Here is a 16,105-nt window from a genome sequence, read left to right as displayed (position 1 = left end):
ATCAAACCCGCACTCTACCACTAGGCCACACTCCCGGCCCCTGAGAAGATTTTTACATTATCATCAGTCTATAAAACAACTAACAAGTCTTTCTTTTCCTTTTCAGCATCTGGTCCAGGGAATTTCTTTTTTCAGTTTGGCTAATGAAGGGCAACGATCCAGAACCCAGAAAATGCAGACTTGCTCGGTGTAACCCTCACTGTGGACACAGTTCACCTCCTCCCTTCATCACGTTTCTGTGTACCTAGAGCAGTTTCGTTTTCTCAGTTGGGTGCCCTGTGTCTGTGCGAGTGGGGTGAAGGAAAGGGAGCCAGCACTGAAGACTGGGGAGGGGGAGGGAGGCTGGGGGGTGGACAGGGAGGCAGCTTGTGAATTTTTGTTTTACTGTTTAACTTTATTAAAAAAGAATAAAATGTTTTGACCCTTTGTGGCCCTTGGCTCTGACAGGTGTTTTGTGTCCTTCCAGTCCGCTGGGCAGAGCTGAGCCCCTAGCATGGAGCTGACCTCCCTCACCATGGGGTTGACAGACAGGGACTACTAGGAACAGCCTGAGGGAAGTGAGTTAAGAAAGCATGCTCACCTTACAGTGGGGCCACCAGCGATTCCTAGTAGCCACACGTGGCTGAAGCTCACACAGGAGCCTAGGTGGATGCTAACCTGGATGGGACTGCTCCCACAGTTCTTGTTTTGTTTTTGAATTTTTTCTCCCAGTAATGGGGCTTGAACCCTGGGCCTGGGTGCTGGCCCTGAGCTCATCAGCTCAAGGCTAGCATTCTGCCACTTTGAGCCACAGCACCTCTTCCAGTTTTCCCATGGTGAATTGGAGATAAGAGTCTTATGGACTTTGGTGCCTGAGCTGGCTTTGAACTGTGATCCTTAGATCTCAGCCTCCTGAATAGCTAGGATTACAGGCATGAGCCACCGGCGCCCAGCTGCTGCCACTAAGGGCTGAGGGCCACGGAGGCAGGAACAAAATCCTGCCTCTTTAATGACGGCACAGGCATCTCCAGCACTCACATCTGGGTTTCTGCCTTAGGCTTATGTGATTAGAACCCATTTGCAGTACTTCTCTTCCTTTTCTGTATGTCGGAGAGGAACTGAGCAAGCATCATGACACATGGTGCATGTCATGTTGATCTGTCAGGCTGTTCAATTCAGGAAGCCACCTACAAGTTCTGGGCAGGTGCATGTAGATGTCTGAATCTTGGGTTTGGGCTACCCTTAGTAGAGATGGCCGAGGAGAGAGCTTCAGCCTGAGTTGTGATATGATTTCTCTCATATGCACCCTTTTCTTGTCTGCTCTTTGTTGGAACCTAGAGCCATGCTGAAGTGACTTGCTTAGGCCTGGAACATTTCTCACACAGCCGAGTAGGCCCTGCTGGCTGTTCAACATTAGGTCTTACTTAGCGTTTGAAGAGCACTGACCTTCAAATGGCCTTCCCCCAGAGAACTCTGGGGGAAACATGCCCTTAGGAATTCTGGGTCTTGCTAGGAAGTGTTTCTGATGAGCCTGGCCCTAGTTAACGGGAGGGATTCTGTGCCTCACAGTCCTCACTTCCAGCCAGCCCCCACCTTCTGAATGAGTGTGAGGCCAGCATTTTTTCTGACACTTTGATGAAAGCCTACACTGTTCAGCTGCCCAACCTCATTACAGCTGTGCCCAGACTGCAGAAGGGAGACAGGACCGACAGCCCCAAGCAATGGGACAAAGACAGTCCTAATATACCCAGTCCTAGGGAAGACCAAGCTGGAGACAGAAGAGCGAGCAAAACCACATGGCTAAGATTAACAGGATTTATTTATTTCATTATCAGTCTTATAAGTTGCTGACACTGGGCAACCAGGATAGGAACTTAAACACAGCTCGATTAGCTTGGTCTGGTTACTGAGCAGAGGGCAGTGGGAAGCACCTCAGGAGGCACCGCCCATGGAGCAGTGTGCAGACTCCCCCAGGAGAGCAGATGGTACTTGCTCTCACCAGCTAGTGGTCCCGCACCTGCGCAGGCTCCTGTAGGGAAGGCCTAGCCAGTACCATGGAGGCAAGATCAGCTAGATAGCGAGGCAGTTAACTTCTCTGGTCATGCGTCTTTGGCTTTGTTCTCACAGGCCCACAGCAGAGCGGGTCCCCTCTGGGGTGAGACAAGTAAGCAGTATTGGACATGGCGGCTGCTTCTTTTTCTTCTTTTGTTTTTCCCTAGTTAGCAAAGGACTAGGATCTATAAATGATTAAGAAACAGGATCAGAACCCAGAGACCCTACCCGAAGTCATTGCCTCTTGCCTCCAGTTAGCAGGGTGTGTGCGGCTCTGGACAGTCCTGGGCTTAGGGCTGGTTCCCCAGTTCCTGGGGACCAGTGCAGCTCCGGCCCCAACATCCCAGCCTGATCAGCTCAGGTTCCTGAGTGGTGTCCACCCACCTGCCCATCTGTGTTGAGAGCTTGAGTGTTAAGTAGGGAAAAGGGTGGGCAGGAAGGGAGAGGCAGTTATTTTACAAGTTTTGGTTTTGGTTTTGGTTTTTGAAAGTTATAGATAGGTTAACTGAGTAAAAAAAAAAACAAAAAAAAAACATAAAAAAACAAGCAGAGGGCATGGTTGCCAGTACCTACTCCCTTCTGCAGAGCAGGGGTGCAGAGTGGTAAGAAAGAACCCTCATATGATGGTGCAGGACTGCAGGCCGCCCCCCTTCCGGCTGCCGTGTGTAGGCACAAGTTTGCCCTTCCCGTAGTATCCCGTGAAGATGGCCTTGACCTCGATCTTCTTGGCCAGGTTCAGCATCCAGCACCCTTTGCCCAAGGAATAGAGCTTACCCCGGGAGAGCTGACCCACCTCCTCACCCCGGCTGCCCCCCTTCTCCTGCCGCACAATCTCTAGGAGGTCAAGGCCTGTCTGGTTGGCCTCCACATCGGCTGCACAGCCCAGGGTGATGTGAGCTCTGCTCCCCCGGGGCAGGCTTTCAGCTAACAGCTTGTCCACATCATTTGGCCACAACTGCAGCTCCTGCTCGCTCAATTCCACCCGGGCCCCTGTCGTCCTGGGTGTCACAAAGAGGGCAGAAATGGTCAGGGTGAAGGCCTTGGTGTAAGATTTCTTCACCACCTAGGGGAGAGTGAAAAAAGAGGTGCCCAAGTTAGAATGACCGCTGGCCAAGAATGGGGTGGGTTCTGGAGAACAGGATGGTCAGCTTTGAAGCAGGTGTGGCTGGGTGGAGGTCTTTTTCAAAGCATATGGGAATGGAGGGGCAAAAGGTGAAGGAATGCCGCAGTGTTACTCACTCGACACTGGTTTGAAAATGCACTATGCAACTTGTGGGTGGTGATGGAGGGGGGAAAACAGAGGGCAAGGAAAGGAGTGGCATTGTCAAAAAGAAATGTATTGTGCCAGGAGTGTGGCCCCTAGTAGTAGCATGCTCACCTAGCATGCAGGAAGCCCTGAGTTCGATTCCCTAGAACAACATACACAGAAAAAGCCAGAAGTGAGGCTGTGGCTCAAGTGGCCGAATGCTTGCCTTGAGCAGTAAGTGTCCAAGGACAGTGTCCAGGCCGAATTCAAGTCCCAGGACTGGCAAAAAAATAAAAATAAAGCTGGGCACGCTCACACCTGTAATCCTAGCTACTTAGGAGGCTGAGATCTGAGGACTGTAGTTCAAAGTCAGACTGGACACAAAAGTCTATGAGACTCTTAGCTCCAGTTAACTGACAGAAACCGGAAGTGGCTCTGGGGCTCAAGTGGTAGAGCGATAACTGTGAGCTGAAGAGCTCAAGGACAGTGCCCAGGCACAGAGTTCAAGCCCTATGACTGACAAAAAAAAGGAGGGGGGGGGGGGATGTATTGTTAGGCCAGCACTGATGGCTCATGCCTATAATCCTAGCTACTCAGGGGACCAAGAGCTGAGGATCACACTTCCAAGACAGCCTCGGCAAGAAAGTCTGTGAGACTCTTGGCTCCAGTTGAATCACAGAAAAAGCCAGAAGTGACACGGTGGCTCAAGTGGTAGAGCCTTGAGCAAAAGGAGCTCAGATACAGCAACCAAGCCCAGAAGAGTTCAAGCCTCAGAACTAGCAAAAAAAAAAAAGAAATGTATTCTTTATCTGACTTAACTGTAACCCCTCTTTACATCACCTTTATAATTATTTATTTTTAATTGGAGCTGGGAGTGTGGCCTAGCATGCACGAAGCCGTTGGGTTCAATTCCTCAGTACCACATACACAGAAAAAGCAGGAAGTGGTTCTCTGGATCAAATGGTAGAACACTAGCCTTGAGAAAGCTCAAGGACAGTACCCAGGCCCTGAGTTCAAGCCCCAGGACCAGCAAAAAAAAATAACAATAATAAACACAAATAAAATGAAAGCATAAAAAATAAAAGCCTTTCAGCCACAACACACATCTACAGCACACAGCCTTGCCACTGGCAGCCCTCAGGCTAGTGTAAGGATAGCCAGACTTCCTGTGCACAGACCTTGTCCCCCCACTTGCTGGTTTCAGGACATTGAATACACTATTTATTTATTTTTGCCAGTCCTGGGGCTTGTACTCGGGGCCTGAGCACTGTTCTTGGGCTTTCTCAAGGCTAGAGCTCTACCACTTGAATTTTTTTTTTTTTTTTTTTTTTTTTGTCATGAAGCTCTGGGCCTGGGCATTTTCCTTGAGCCCCTTAGCTCAAGGCTAACACTCTACCACTTGAGCCACAGTACCACTTCCATTCTTTGGTGGTAATTGGAGGTAAGAGAGTCACAGTCTTTAGTGCCCCAGCTGGCTTGGAACCTCGATCCTCAGATCCCAGCGTCCTGAGGAGCTAGGATGACAGGCCGGGGGTGGGGGGTACTGGTGCTCAGTTGAATACACTATTTAGCCTTTCTCCATAATCACCTGCAAACCATGGGTTAACATTAGAGCCTTCCTTAGATTAACTAGTTGGCTCAAAAGTCTAGAATGCTCCAGGATCGCTGTACCTGCTACTGCCCGTACTACGTGGGGCCTCCTGCGAGCAGGTCAGCATCCCGAGGCCTGCTCAACGCCTACTCTTCATACTGTTGTTCACATCTGACCATAAGCCTAGTTTTACCTGATTTTTGGAGACAACTCATTTTTCCCGTCTGACCTGACCACAAAAATCTGGTTTTTGCTCACAAATCTTTGCCTAAATAGTGTCTGGCATGGAAGATGCTTTGTAAGTTTTGCTGAAATGAACGGTTGGAGTCCTGCTGACATGTTAGGTAATTGTCATTCAGCTTGGCGAGGTGTACAAAAAGGTAAAACAAAATCTGGCCGTGGTAGAGCTAGCATCTGAAAGTGAGGAGGCCAAACAGATGACAGGGCTTTATTAACCTACCAGGGGAGGGGCGCACCGGGCCATTTCAGGCCTGCAGAATCACTTGACACAAGACGGGACACATGTGCTTCCCATCAGCTGTCTGCATGGATAAATTTGTGAGCCAGAATGATAATAAATGCCGAAATGGCTCATGGCAGATAAAAGATTCTCCACCCATGAGAAGCAGGAGAATAAGGAGAGGTCAGGGACGGCCAGCTGGGAAGGTGATGCAAAGGAGGCTGCCCACTGCCCACCACTGGCTGTGGGCACAATGCCATGCATGTGACAGAGAAGGGTCTCGTTCTCCTGAGCCAAATCCACTCCCTCATTCTGGACCAAGAAGGCTCAGGCCTAGGCCAGGACTACACTAAAGCCTCTGGCTTCCCAGGACACCTCTATTTTAGCTTTTAACATGGGTTCCAAGAGGCCAGATCAGGACCCTGCTGCCATCCAGCCTCTCCCCGAAGCTGCTAATGGACAAGGCACACTTGGACAGCAGACCCTGGGGAAAATGGGCAGGCAGGCTCCTGAGAATGGCATTTGAAGTGTAGATTCTTAAGTGGGCAAGGAAAAATGATGGGGCTGGAAGGAAGTCTGCTTCTATCCAACTGCCGTTCAGTGTTTGTTCCTGCCTAGCAGACTGGCACCAGTTCCAGAGACATTGCAGCCCATTTACCTTCCCCCCTCTACCCAGTGTCCTGAGAGAAAACTTACGTCCTGCTGGGCATATTCCTCGGCCCCCGGGGCCTTCCCGTAATCACAGAACTTGGTTGTGCAATGCAACACACCCGGGGGTCTCTTTTCAAAGTAGCTGAGCAGTTCCAGCTTTCCATGTTCATCCCCAGAAACAACTGCAGGAGAGAAGAGGGTGCAGTCAAGGAGGAGAGCGGAGACTACCCACAAAGACCACAGAGGCCCAGAGGAAACCCCAGCACGGTGCACAAATCTTAAAGCAATCTACTACTTCACTCCTCTATTTAGCTGAGTGCTCCACTTGCCAGCCTTAGCGTTACGAAAAGTGTTTGAGAAGCCAGCATGGCAAGTGGTGGCTCATATCTCTAATCCTCGCTACTCAGGAGGCTGAAATCTGAGGATCAAGGTTCAAAGCCAGACTAGGCACAAAAGGACCTGAGACTCTTATCTCCAATAAACCTGTAGAAAATGGGAAATTGGGCTGTGGCTCAAGGGTAGGGTGGTAGCTTTGAGCTGAAGAGCTCAGGGACAGTGCCCAGGCCAAGTTCAAACCCCATGACCCATAAAAAAAAAAAAAAAAAAGAAAGAAAGAAAGAAAAAAGTGTTTGAGAGCTGGTGATAGAACTCAGTAGTGAATCATTTGCCTTGCAGGCACAAAGCCCTCGGAAGAAGGCACTGTAAGAAAAGAAAAATCGATTTCACCTTCCTGGTTTCTGTGTGTAGATTGCTGTGCCAGTCCTGAGTTTAGGGCCTAGGCATTGTCCCTCAGCCTCCTTTACTCAAGGCTAGCTCTCTACAAGTAAGCCACAGTGCTGTTTCTGGGTTTTTGTTGTTTGTTGCTTTGTTTTGTTTTTATTTGTGGTTTTTCTGGAGGGGTAATTTATTGGAGGCAGGAATCTCATTGACTTTCCTGCCTTTTCTTGCCCAGACTGGTTTTAAACTGTGATCCTCAGATCTCAGCCTGCTAAGTAGGAATAAAGGTGAGTCACCAGTGCCTGGCTAGTGTGTAGCTCTTTGACATTTTTCCCTTTAACCCAGGGACAGGCAGCACAAGCCGAAGGACTATGGATATCTCTGCTTGTCACACCTAGAAGGGTAAAGCAGGTTGTAAGAACGGCACAGAATAAAAAGGGAACGTAGGGGAGCTGGGAACATTGGGTTCAAATGGAAAGTGCCAGAAAGCAGAAGGAACACAGTAATATCCTGCACTTACTAGCCATTTGGCCTGGGGCAAGTGGTTGACTATCATCAATCCACTACAATAATTTCCCCAGGACCACCCAGAACTATCCATGCGCCTCATGGGGAGGAAGGAGGGACATATGTGATTGCGATGACCACAAATACACAGAGTGCGCAGGCCTGCTGGGAGGAGGAGAATGTCCAGAGAGCCTGGTGTAGGAAAACAAAAACGCTCTGGTGTGTGCACTTGTGACTGAGTGTCTGAGCCTCAGGGCTGCCTTTGGAGTTACTAGCTTGTTCCTGATTGTTTCCAGATTCATTCCTATGAGGATGTTTGGTCACCATCCCCTGGGGAAAAGGATGTCTACTCCAGAGCAGGCCTGGTCACCCACGTTGACATCTCTCCCCATACATCCCCAGAAGAGAAGTACAGCAGCAGTCACACCCAAGGAAGTGCCACCACCTCAGAAGTCAGGCCCTGGCTCTCGGGGCTCTTCCCTCATGCTATTCACAGGCACAGCCCTGGCTCCAGGTCACTGTCACTCCAGGCACCATATTACACTGCAGAATTCCAGCCCAGGAGCCTGTCACCAGTGTTCTGAGAACTTATATGGGCAACAAAGGACTACCTTCTGAGTAACAGGGACAAAAGAAAAGAAACAGGTTATTTCAAGAATACAGAGTATCTGAAACTGAGGAAACTAGTAATGGCTTAAAGGCATCGGTAAGTTGGTTAGTGGGTGACACAGGCCCAGTCAGCCACTGCAGAAAAATGAGGTTCACCCAAGACCCTTCCCTGAGGACCCCCCACAAAAAAAGGTCATGTTAGAGCCTTTTATTATTTTATTTTTTTTGGCCAGTCCTGGGGTTTGAACTCAGGGCCTGGGCATTATCCCTGAGCTTCTTTTGCTCAAGGCTAACATTCTACCACTTGAGTCACAGTGCCACTTTCTGGCTTTTTCTGTGTATGTAGTACTGAGGAATTGAACCCAGGGCTTCGTGCATGCTAGGCAAGTACTCTACCATACTAAGTACCATATTCCCAGACTGTGTTGGAGCCTTTTAAAAGGCTCCGGGTTCAGAAACGAGCCCTACTAGAATACTGAGAGGGGTCCTGAGCTCCAGGACGCCAAACCCAAATCCTTTCTAATCCAGCTTCTCCAACTGGAAAGGAAGAGGATCTGGACTGGTGTGAGGTGGCTCTAGGGAGTCTTGCCGGGTGTGCCAGCCAGTCCAGGGCCTAGACACCATCCCTAGAGAAGCCACAGCAGTCCTGCTTTTAGTGTGTGTGTGCGTGTGTGGTTTCTGTGGCTTGAGAGTCCATGCCATATTGTTCTAGAACTTGGCTCTGTTTCTAAAAACTGCCTTAGCACTGAGCTAGAATCTCCCTCCACAGTCATAAATAGGTAGAGATATAGATATAAATGTCACATTTCCTGTGTCCTTTGTCTTTCTCATGTCTCAGATTGGGATGGCAATCTAGATCCAGGATGGGAAAAGGGTACTGGGGAAAAGAAAGTGCTAGAAAGAAAGGTGCTCTGGACAGTACCCGTATTCCCACCCAAGTCCCACTCCCCAGTGCTACCTCTGCTGGGGACCAATTTGCTTCTGGCCGGTCCTGGTGAGCCTCCCTCTGCCTTCCTTACCGACAGCCCTCTCCTTGGAGCCCAGCACCTGTGCCAGGCAATGCCAGCTTGCTGAGATACAGTGTGCCGGAGCTTTGCCTCCTTACCCTGCCTCCCCTGGACTCCCCCCTGCCACCTACAGTGCTGCAGCTCCTTCTTGAAGGCCTTGTGGCTCCCCAGCTCCTCCAGGAAAACCTGGCCAGCTTTGCGCAGGGTGTCAGAGCATTTCTGAGTCAGGAACCAGCCGAAGTAGAGTGGCAGGAAGTCCTTCTCCAAGCCAGGCTTCAGCTTCTTCAGGTCATCGACCGACAGCTGCCACTGGTTCTTCTCCTTGAGCTGGGCACAGTCCAGCCGCCACGCCGTCTTGGGTTCTACCAAGGCCACCAGGTACTGGTACTGGTCAGCCATCTCGAAGAGCTGATCCAGCCGCTCCCGCTCGTGGTTGGTGTCATCGAGCACAAGAATGCGGATGTTCCGGCGGCAGTAGGCAGCCAGCTCCCCATCCAGCTGCTTGTACTCCTTGGAGAAGTCTCCACGGCTTCCGGGGATGATCTTGTAAGCATCGGCAGACACCATCTTGGTGCCATCGTGGTACTTGTCCACGATGACATGAGCCAGGGTAGACTTGCCGCTGCCTGGCAGGCCCCGCAGGATAAAGAGTGTCTTGCACTGGTGCAGCGCGGCCACCGTGTCTTCGTCCTGAAGGAAGGGAAACTGCAGCTCAGGCTTGTCCTTGGCTCCCGAGGTTGACATTTTGCGAAAGAAGATCTTGGGCAGCAACGTGTGGCTCTTTCGGGAGAAGCTTGTGTTCTGTGTGGGGAGGGAAGAGAACGTGAGTCCGGGGTCCCGCACTGCCAGCCCACCAGCCTTCGCCACCCTGTGCCACAGCTCCACGTCAGCTACTCGCTGGGTCGATGGAGAGGAAAGTTTCATGGGACTTTTCCTGCAAGATCCTCACATCTCCACCTCCTGAGCAGCGAGGATGACAGGTGCCTGGCTTTCTAGCCCAGTCCCTTGTCCTAACTGGGGAGCCCCAGCTCAGAAATCCTTAGGCTTGTCTTAGAGGTCCCCTTGGCCTGTTGGGCGTCTTACCAGGCAGGGAGGTGATCTTTTTCTGGAGGACCTCTGTGGACCTGGGCTGTGAGAGAGGTGGGGGGGCTCTTACCAAAGTTCTCTAAGCTCTTCCTCTCCCGGCCCCCAGGGTCAGAGAAGAGGGCATGCGGCTGGAAGAGCATGCAGAGCAGGCTAGCGCCCTGGGGGTCCAGGCCTGGCCTTACTTTATGTTCTTGGCACCTCTGGAGGACGTTCTCTCTGGAGACCCACGGCTCTCTATCTGGGCAAAGCCACAGCTGCTGTGGTTCTGGGTGTGCAGAGGAGGGTGGGGAATGGAGGAGGGTCACCCAAAGCCCGCCTCCCTTCTCCCCAACAATGGCAGCAACAGATAATACTCTCTTGTCTGGGATGGGAGGGGGGTACAATGGTCCCACAGAGGGCTGGTGGGGGGCTGGGCAGGAGAGCAGTTGACAAAGGGCCTCATTCACAGCCTTGCCACCTCCTCCTCTGCCCTCTCTCCCCCTTGAACCCCTACTACCACCACCACCACCACCACCACACTCTCACACACACACACACACACACACACACACACACACACACACACAGTCGTGATCTTTGTGCCTGCCCCAGGGCTGGCACCTGTGTTCAGGATCTGGCTCTGCCTGCCCCCCTCATTCACGGCCTTGCCACCTCCTCCTCTGCCCTCTCTCCCCCTTGAACCCCTACCACCACCACCACCACCACACACTCACACACACACACACACACACACACACACACACACACACACACACACACACAGTCGTAATCTTTGTGCCTGCCCCAGGGCTGGCACCTGTGTTCAGGATCTGGCTCTGCCTGCCCCCCTCATTCACGGCCTTGCCACCTCCTCCTCTGCCCTCTCTCCCCCTTGAACCCCTACCACCACCACCACACACTCACACACACTCACACACACACACACACACAGTCGTGATCTTTGTGCCTGCCCCAGGGCTGGCACCTGTGTTCAGGATCTGGCTCTGCCTGCCACCCCTGCCACCCCCCTCCCCCCCCACTTCCCTGTGTGTCGGCGGCCCCTCTCTGAACCACCTGTTTTCCTGTCTGTTGAAAGCAACAAGTCACAGCTGGAAACCTGACCTGGCGCTGCAGGCCCAGGGCTTCGGCTGGTCCGGGGCCTCGGGCTGGGCACAGGCGAGGAATGGCGGCTCCGAGCGAGCTCATTCGATGCCACCCCGCCCCAGCCTCCAGTGCCGTCCCGAACCTGCTGAACGCGGGCTGCTCCCCCCCTCCCGCTCCCCGCCACCCCCACCGGCCCTTCCTCGGGCTGCTGTCGGCACACCCCGAATTCAACTCCGGAGCCCGGGGTCCTCATTTGCATGCCACTTCCTCCCGAGAGTCCCCCGCCCCCGCCCCCGCCCCTGCAGACCCCAGCTCGGCCCCGCCGCCCGCCCGGAGCTCACCATGGCGAGCGGGCGCGCGTCGCCGCCGCTGCGGGGCACCAGCTCTCCAGGGCCGCCCGCCTGCGCGAGGGACACGACCGCCGCGGGCGCCCGGGGTGGCTTTTCATAGCCGGGGTGGGGGAATGGAGGGAGGGCGCGGGGGAGATGGAGAGAGGGAGGGCGGGAGGAGAGGGGCGGGGCGCGCCGGGCTCTGCGCACGCGCAAGCTGGAAATGAAAGAACTGAAACTGGAAACGGTGGATTCCCGGAAGGAGCGGGGCGGCCCCCCTGGGGCGTGTGTGTGTGTGTGTGTGTGTGTGTGTGTGTGTGTGTGTGTGTGTGTATGTGTGTCCGCGCGCGCGCGCACTGGGGGGGTGTGCACTGGTGTGTGTGTGCACTGGGTGTGTGTGTGTGTGCGCGCGCACTGGGGGGGTGTGCACTGGTGTGTGTGCACTGGGTGTGTGTGTGTGCACTGGTGTGTGTGTGTGCACTGGGGTGTGTGCGCATTGGGTGTGTGTGTGTGCACTGGGGTGTGTGTGTGTGCACTGGGTGTGTGTGTGCACTGGTGTGTGTGTGTGTGCACTGGGATGTGTATGTGCACTGGGGTGTGTGTGTGCACTGGGGATGTGTGTGTGCACTGGGGGAGGTGTGTGCACTAGGATGTGTGTGTATGTGCACTAGGGATGTGTGTGTACACTGGGGATGTGTGTATGTGCACTAGGGTGTGTGTGTGCACTGGGGGGGTGTGTGTGCACTGGGATGTGTGTGTGTGCACTGGGTGTGTGTGTGCACTGGGATGTGTGTATGTGCACTGGGGTGTGTGTGCACTGGGGATGTGTGTGTGTGCACTGGGGGTGTGCACTGGGGGTGTGTGTGCACTGGGATGTGTGTGTGCACTGGGGGGGTATGTATGCACTGTGTGTGTGTGTGCACTGGGATGTGTGTGTGCACTGGGTGTGTGTGTGCACTGGGGATGTGTGTGTGCACTGGGGGTGTGCACTGGGGGGGTGTGTGCACTGGGATGTGTGTATGCACTGGGGTGTGTGTGTGCACTGGGGTGTGTGTGTGCACTGGGATGTGTGTGTGTGCACTGGGGGGTGTGTGCACTGGGGGTGTGCACTGGGGGGGTGTGTGCACTGGGGTGTGTGTGTGCACTGGGATGTGTGTGTGTGCACTGGGGGGTGTGTGCACTGGGGGTGTGCACTGGGGGTGTGTGTGCACTGGGGTGTGTGTGCACTGGGGGTGTGCACTGGGGGTGTGTGTGCACTGGGATGTGTGTGTGCACTGGGGATGTGTGTGTGCACTAGGATGTGTGTGTGTGCACTGGGGGGGTGTGCACTGGGATGTGTATGTGCACTGGGGTGTGTGTGTGCACTGGGGTGTGTGTGTGCACTGGGGGGTGTGCACTGGGGGTGTGTGCACTGGGATGTGTGTGTGTGCACTGGGGTGTGTGTGTGCACTGGGGGTGTGTGTGCACTGGGATGTGTGTGTGTGCACTGGGGTGTGTGTGTGTACTGGGGGTGTGTGTGCACTGGGATGTGTGTATGTGTGCACTGGGGGTGTGTGTGCACTGGGTGTGTGTGTGCACTGGGATGTGTGTATGTGCACTGGGTGTGTGTGTGCACTGGGGATGTGTGTGTGCACTGGGGGGTGTGCACTGGGGGTGTGTGTGTGCACTGGGTGTGTGTGCACTGGGGTGTGTGTGTGCACTGGGTGTGTGTGTGCACTGGGGTGTGTGTGTGTGCACTGGGATGTGTATGTGCACTGGGGTGTGTGTGTGCACTGGGATGTGTGTATGTGCACTGGGGGAGGTGTGTGCACTGGGATGTGTGTGTATGTGCACTGGGGATGTGTGTGTGCACTGGGGATGTGTGTATGTGCACTGGAGGGGTGCATTGGGGTGTGTGTGTGCACTGGGGTGTGTGTGTGTGCACTGGGATGTGTATGTGCACTGGGGATGTGTGTGTGCACTGGGGGGTGTGCACTGGGGTGTGTGCACTGGGATGTGTGTGTGTGCACTGGGGGTGTGTGTGTGCACTGGGATGTGTATGTGCACTGGGGATGTGTGTGTGCACTGGGGGGTGTGCACTGGGGGTGTGTGCACTGGGATGTGTGTGTGCACTGGGGGTGTGTGTGTGCACTGGGTGTGTGTGCACTGGGGATGTGTGTGTGCACTGGGGTGTGTGTATGTGCACTGGGGGAGGTGTGTGCACTGGGATGTGTGTGTATGCACTGGGGATGTGTGTGTGCACTGGGGATGTGTATGTGCACTGGAGGGGTGCACTGGGGTGTGTGTGTGTGCACTGGGGTGTGTGTGTGTGCACTGGGATGTGTGTATGTGCACTGGGGTGTGTGTGCACTGGGGTGTGTGTGCACTGAGGGTGTGTGTGTGCACTGGGGTGTGTGTGTGCACTGGGATGTGTGTGTATGTGCACTGGGGGGTGTGCACTGGGGATGTGTGCACTGGGGGTGTGCACTGGGGGTGTGTGTGTGCACTGGGATGTGTGTGTGTGCACTGGGTGTGTGTGTGTGCACTGGGATGTGTGTGTGCACTGGGGGGTGTGTGCACTGGGGATGTGTGCACTGGGGGTGTGCACTGGGGGGGGTGTGTGTGCACTGGGATGTGTGTGTGTGCACTGGGTGTGTGTGTGTGCACTGGGATGTGTGTGTGCACTGGGGGGTGTGTGCACTGAGGGTGTGTGTGTGTGCATTGGGATGTGTGTGTATGTGCACTGGGGTGTGTGTGTGCACTGGGGATGTGTGTGCGCACTGCGGGGGGTGTGCACTGGGGTGTGTGTGTGCACTGGGATGTGTGTGTGCACTGGGGGGGTGCACTGCGATGTGTGTGTGTGTGCACTGGGGTGTGTGTGTGTGCACTGGGATGTGTGTGTGCACTAGGGTATGTGTGTGCTCACTGGGATGGGTGTGTGTGTGTGCAGTGGGGTGTGTGTGTGCACTGGCGTGTGTGTATGTGCACTGAGATGTGTGTGCACTGGGGGTGTGCACTGGGGTGTGTGTGTACTAGCACAGGTGATGTGTGTGTGTGTGGTGTGTGTACTAGCACAGGTGGTTTGTGGGTGTGGTGTGTGTGTGCCCCAAGGGGGTCTTCCTTCTCACTCAGGTTAAGCATTCACTTCTTGTTTTATTTTATTTTGCCAGTCCTGGAGCTTGAACTCAGAGCCTGGGAGCTGTCCCTCAGCTTTTTGTGTTCAAAGTGAGAGTGCTCGGCCACTTGACGCACAGCCCCGCTTCTGCCTCTGTGGGGTTCATTGGAGATAAGATCTCCGGCTTCAAATCTTGATCCTCAGATCTCAGCCTCCCCCATAGCTATGATTACAGGCGTTGAGTCACGGGTGCGCGGCCCTGAGCTTCTTTTGTTCAAGGCTCGCTCGCCCTGTAGCACTCGAGCCACAGCTCCACTTCCCTCTCTTTTGGAAGTTCGCTGGAGAGAAGAGTCTTTCTTGCTCAGCCTTCCCAGTAGTTAGGATTACAGGTGTGAGCCACAGGCGTCCAGCACGTAATTCTTGAAACAGGGATACAATCACCCTTCTCTGGTTTGTTGGTTCTCATCTCCCATACACACTCCCATATCCCCGGAACAGATTCAAGCCTCCGAGGCAGCATCAGGAAAGCATAACATCTGATCCTGTGCTAAATGCTGTGCACTTAAAAAGGAAATCTACGGGCCGGGAGTTTGGCCTAGTGGTTAAAGTGCTTGCCTAGCATGCATGAAGACCCGGGTTCGATTCCTCGGTACCACATACATAGAAAAAAAAAAAGCCGGAAGTGGTGCTGAGGCTCAAGTGGTAGAGCTCTAGCCTTGAGAAAGTCCAATGACAGTGCTCAGGCCCTGAGCTCAAGCCCAGGACTGGCAAAAAAAAAAAAAAAGAAATCTACATGGGCTGGGAGTTTGGCCTAGTGGTTAAAGTGCTTGCCTAGCATGCACGAAGACCCAGGTTCAATTCCTCGGCACCACATACATAGAAAAAAGCCAGAAGTGGTGCTGAGGCTGAAGTGGTAGAGCTCTAGCCTTGAGAAACTCCAAGGACAGTGCTCAGGCCCTAAGCCCAACCCAGGACTGGCAAAAAAAAAAAAAAAAAAAACCCTACAATATTTCATTAAAACATTTTTTCCTTGGGGGCTGTGGCTGTAGTCCAGTGGTAGAGCACTTGCCTAGCACACACAAGAAAAATTCATCTTGTTGGGTTTTTTGAGAGCATGGCAGCCATTTGGGCATGTGAAATGTCATGCATCTGATCACCTGTTCCTGGCTGTGTCTCAGCACAAGGTCATCCCCAACCCTGGTCCTAGGCCATGATGAGAAAGGACTCATCATGTGAAACTACTGAGTGCTGAACAGAATCGCCAGTCGTTCCCTAGGCACCAAGTACTGGGCTTGACACTCCTACTCCTCACACCAGCCTCTGAGGCAGGCACCTGCCATGCAGAGGCAGAAACAAACTTGGGGAGCAAGTCAGCTGGATACCCCCTCCCTATGCCCAGTCCTTTTCCACAACTTTGGGTTCTCTGAGCTCATCTGCTCACCTGCTCCTCTCCATATTCCTCTCAGCGTCTTTATTTTCTTTTCTTTCTCCCCTGGAGTTTTTATTCTTAATTAAAAAAAAATCTTTAACTAGGTGTACCCGAGAGGTTTCAACAACCCTGCTTGTCTCCCCCTGCCCCTCCTTCCACAACTCCCTAAAAGACTTTCAGCTTCCTGGCATTCATTCTGTTAAACTGCTCATTAGTTGTTCAGAGGAGTTATACCATCGGACTTTTCCCCTGAGCATACCACATT

The 16,105-nt window shown here is 53.4% G+C and overlaps 2 protein-coding genes across 9 annotated transcripts in view; one reads left to right on the top strand and one right to left on the bottom strand.

Annotated features, from left to right (window-relative positions):
- Window positions 1–439, top strand: part of Dnajc7 (DnaJ heat shock protein family (Hsp40) member C7) — a 40,211-nt gene extending 39,772 nt beyond the window's left edge. For all 3 annotated transcript variants that reach the window (XM_090350871.1, XM_090350870.1, XM_090350872.1), the window contains exon 14: window positions 107–439. In XM_090350871.1, coding sequence (XP_090206997.1) covers window positions 107–144 — 38 coding nt within the window. In that variant the 3' untranslated portion in view covers window positions 145–439. The remainder of the gene's footprint in view (window positions 1–106) is intronic.
- Window positions 440–2,557: 2,118 nt separating this feature from the next.
- Window positions 2,558–11,452, bottom strand: Cnp (2',3'-cyclic nucleotide 3' phosphodiesterase). Of its 6 annotated transcripts, none has more exons than XM_090350866.1 (4): window positions 11,330–11,452; window positions 8,951–9,620; window positions 6,025–6,161; window positions 2,558–3,094 (listed from the first exon to the last, which is right to left on the bottom strand). In XM_090350866.1, the coding sequence occupies exons 1-4, from the start codon at window positions 11,330–11,332 to the stop codon at window positions 2,648–2,650; spliced, it is 1,257 nt and encodes a 418-aa protein (XP_090206992.1). In that variant the 5' UTR covers window positions 11,333–11,452; the 3' UTR covers window positions 2,558–2,647. The 6 variants fall into 6 exon arrangements, with proteins under 6 accessions (XP_090206992.1, XP_090206991.1, XP_090206990.1 ...); XM_090350865.1 differs by lacking the exon at window positions 11,330–11,452 and adding an exon at window positions 11,007–11,082; XM_090350864.1 differs by lacking the exon at window positions 11,330–11,452 and adding an exon at window positions 10,959–10,981.
- Window positions 11,453–16,105: the final 4,653 nt, after the last annotated feature.

This window comes from Megascapheus bottae, chromosome 17, assembly GCF_031878675.1.
Source record: "Megascapheus bottae isolate mThoBot1 chromosome 17, mThoBot2.hap1, whole genome shotgun sequence".
Lineage (NCBI taxonomy): Eukaryota > Metazoa > Chordata > Mammalia > Rodentia > Geomyidae > Megascapheus > Megascapheus bottae.
This window is presented reverse-complemented; position numbering and strand designations above follow the sequence as displayed.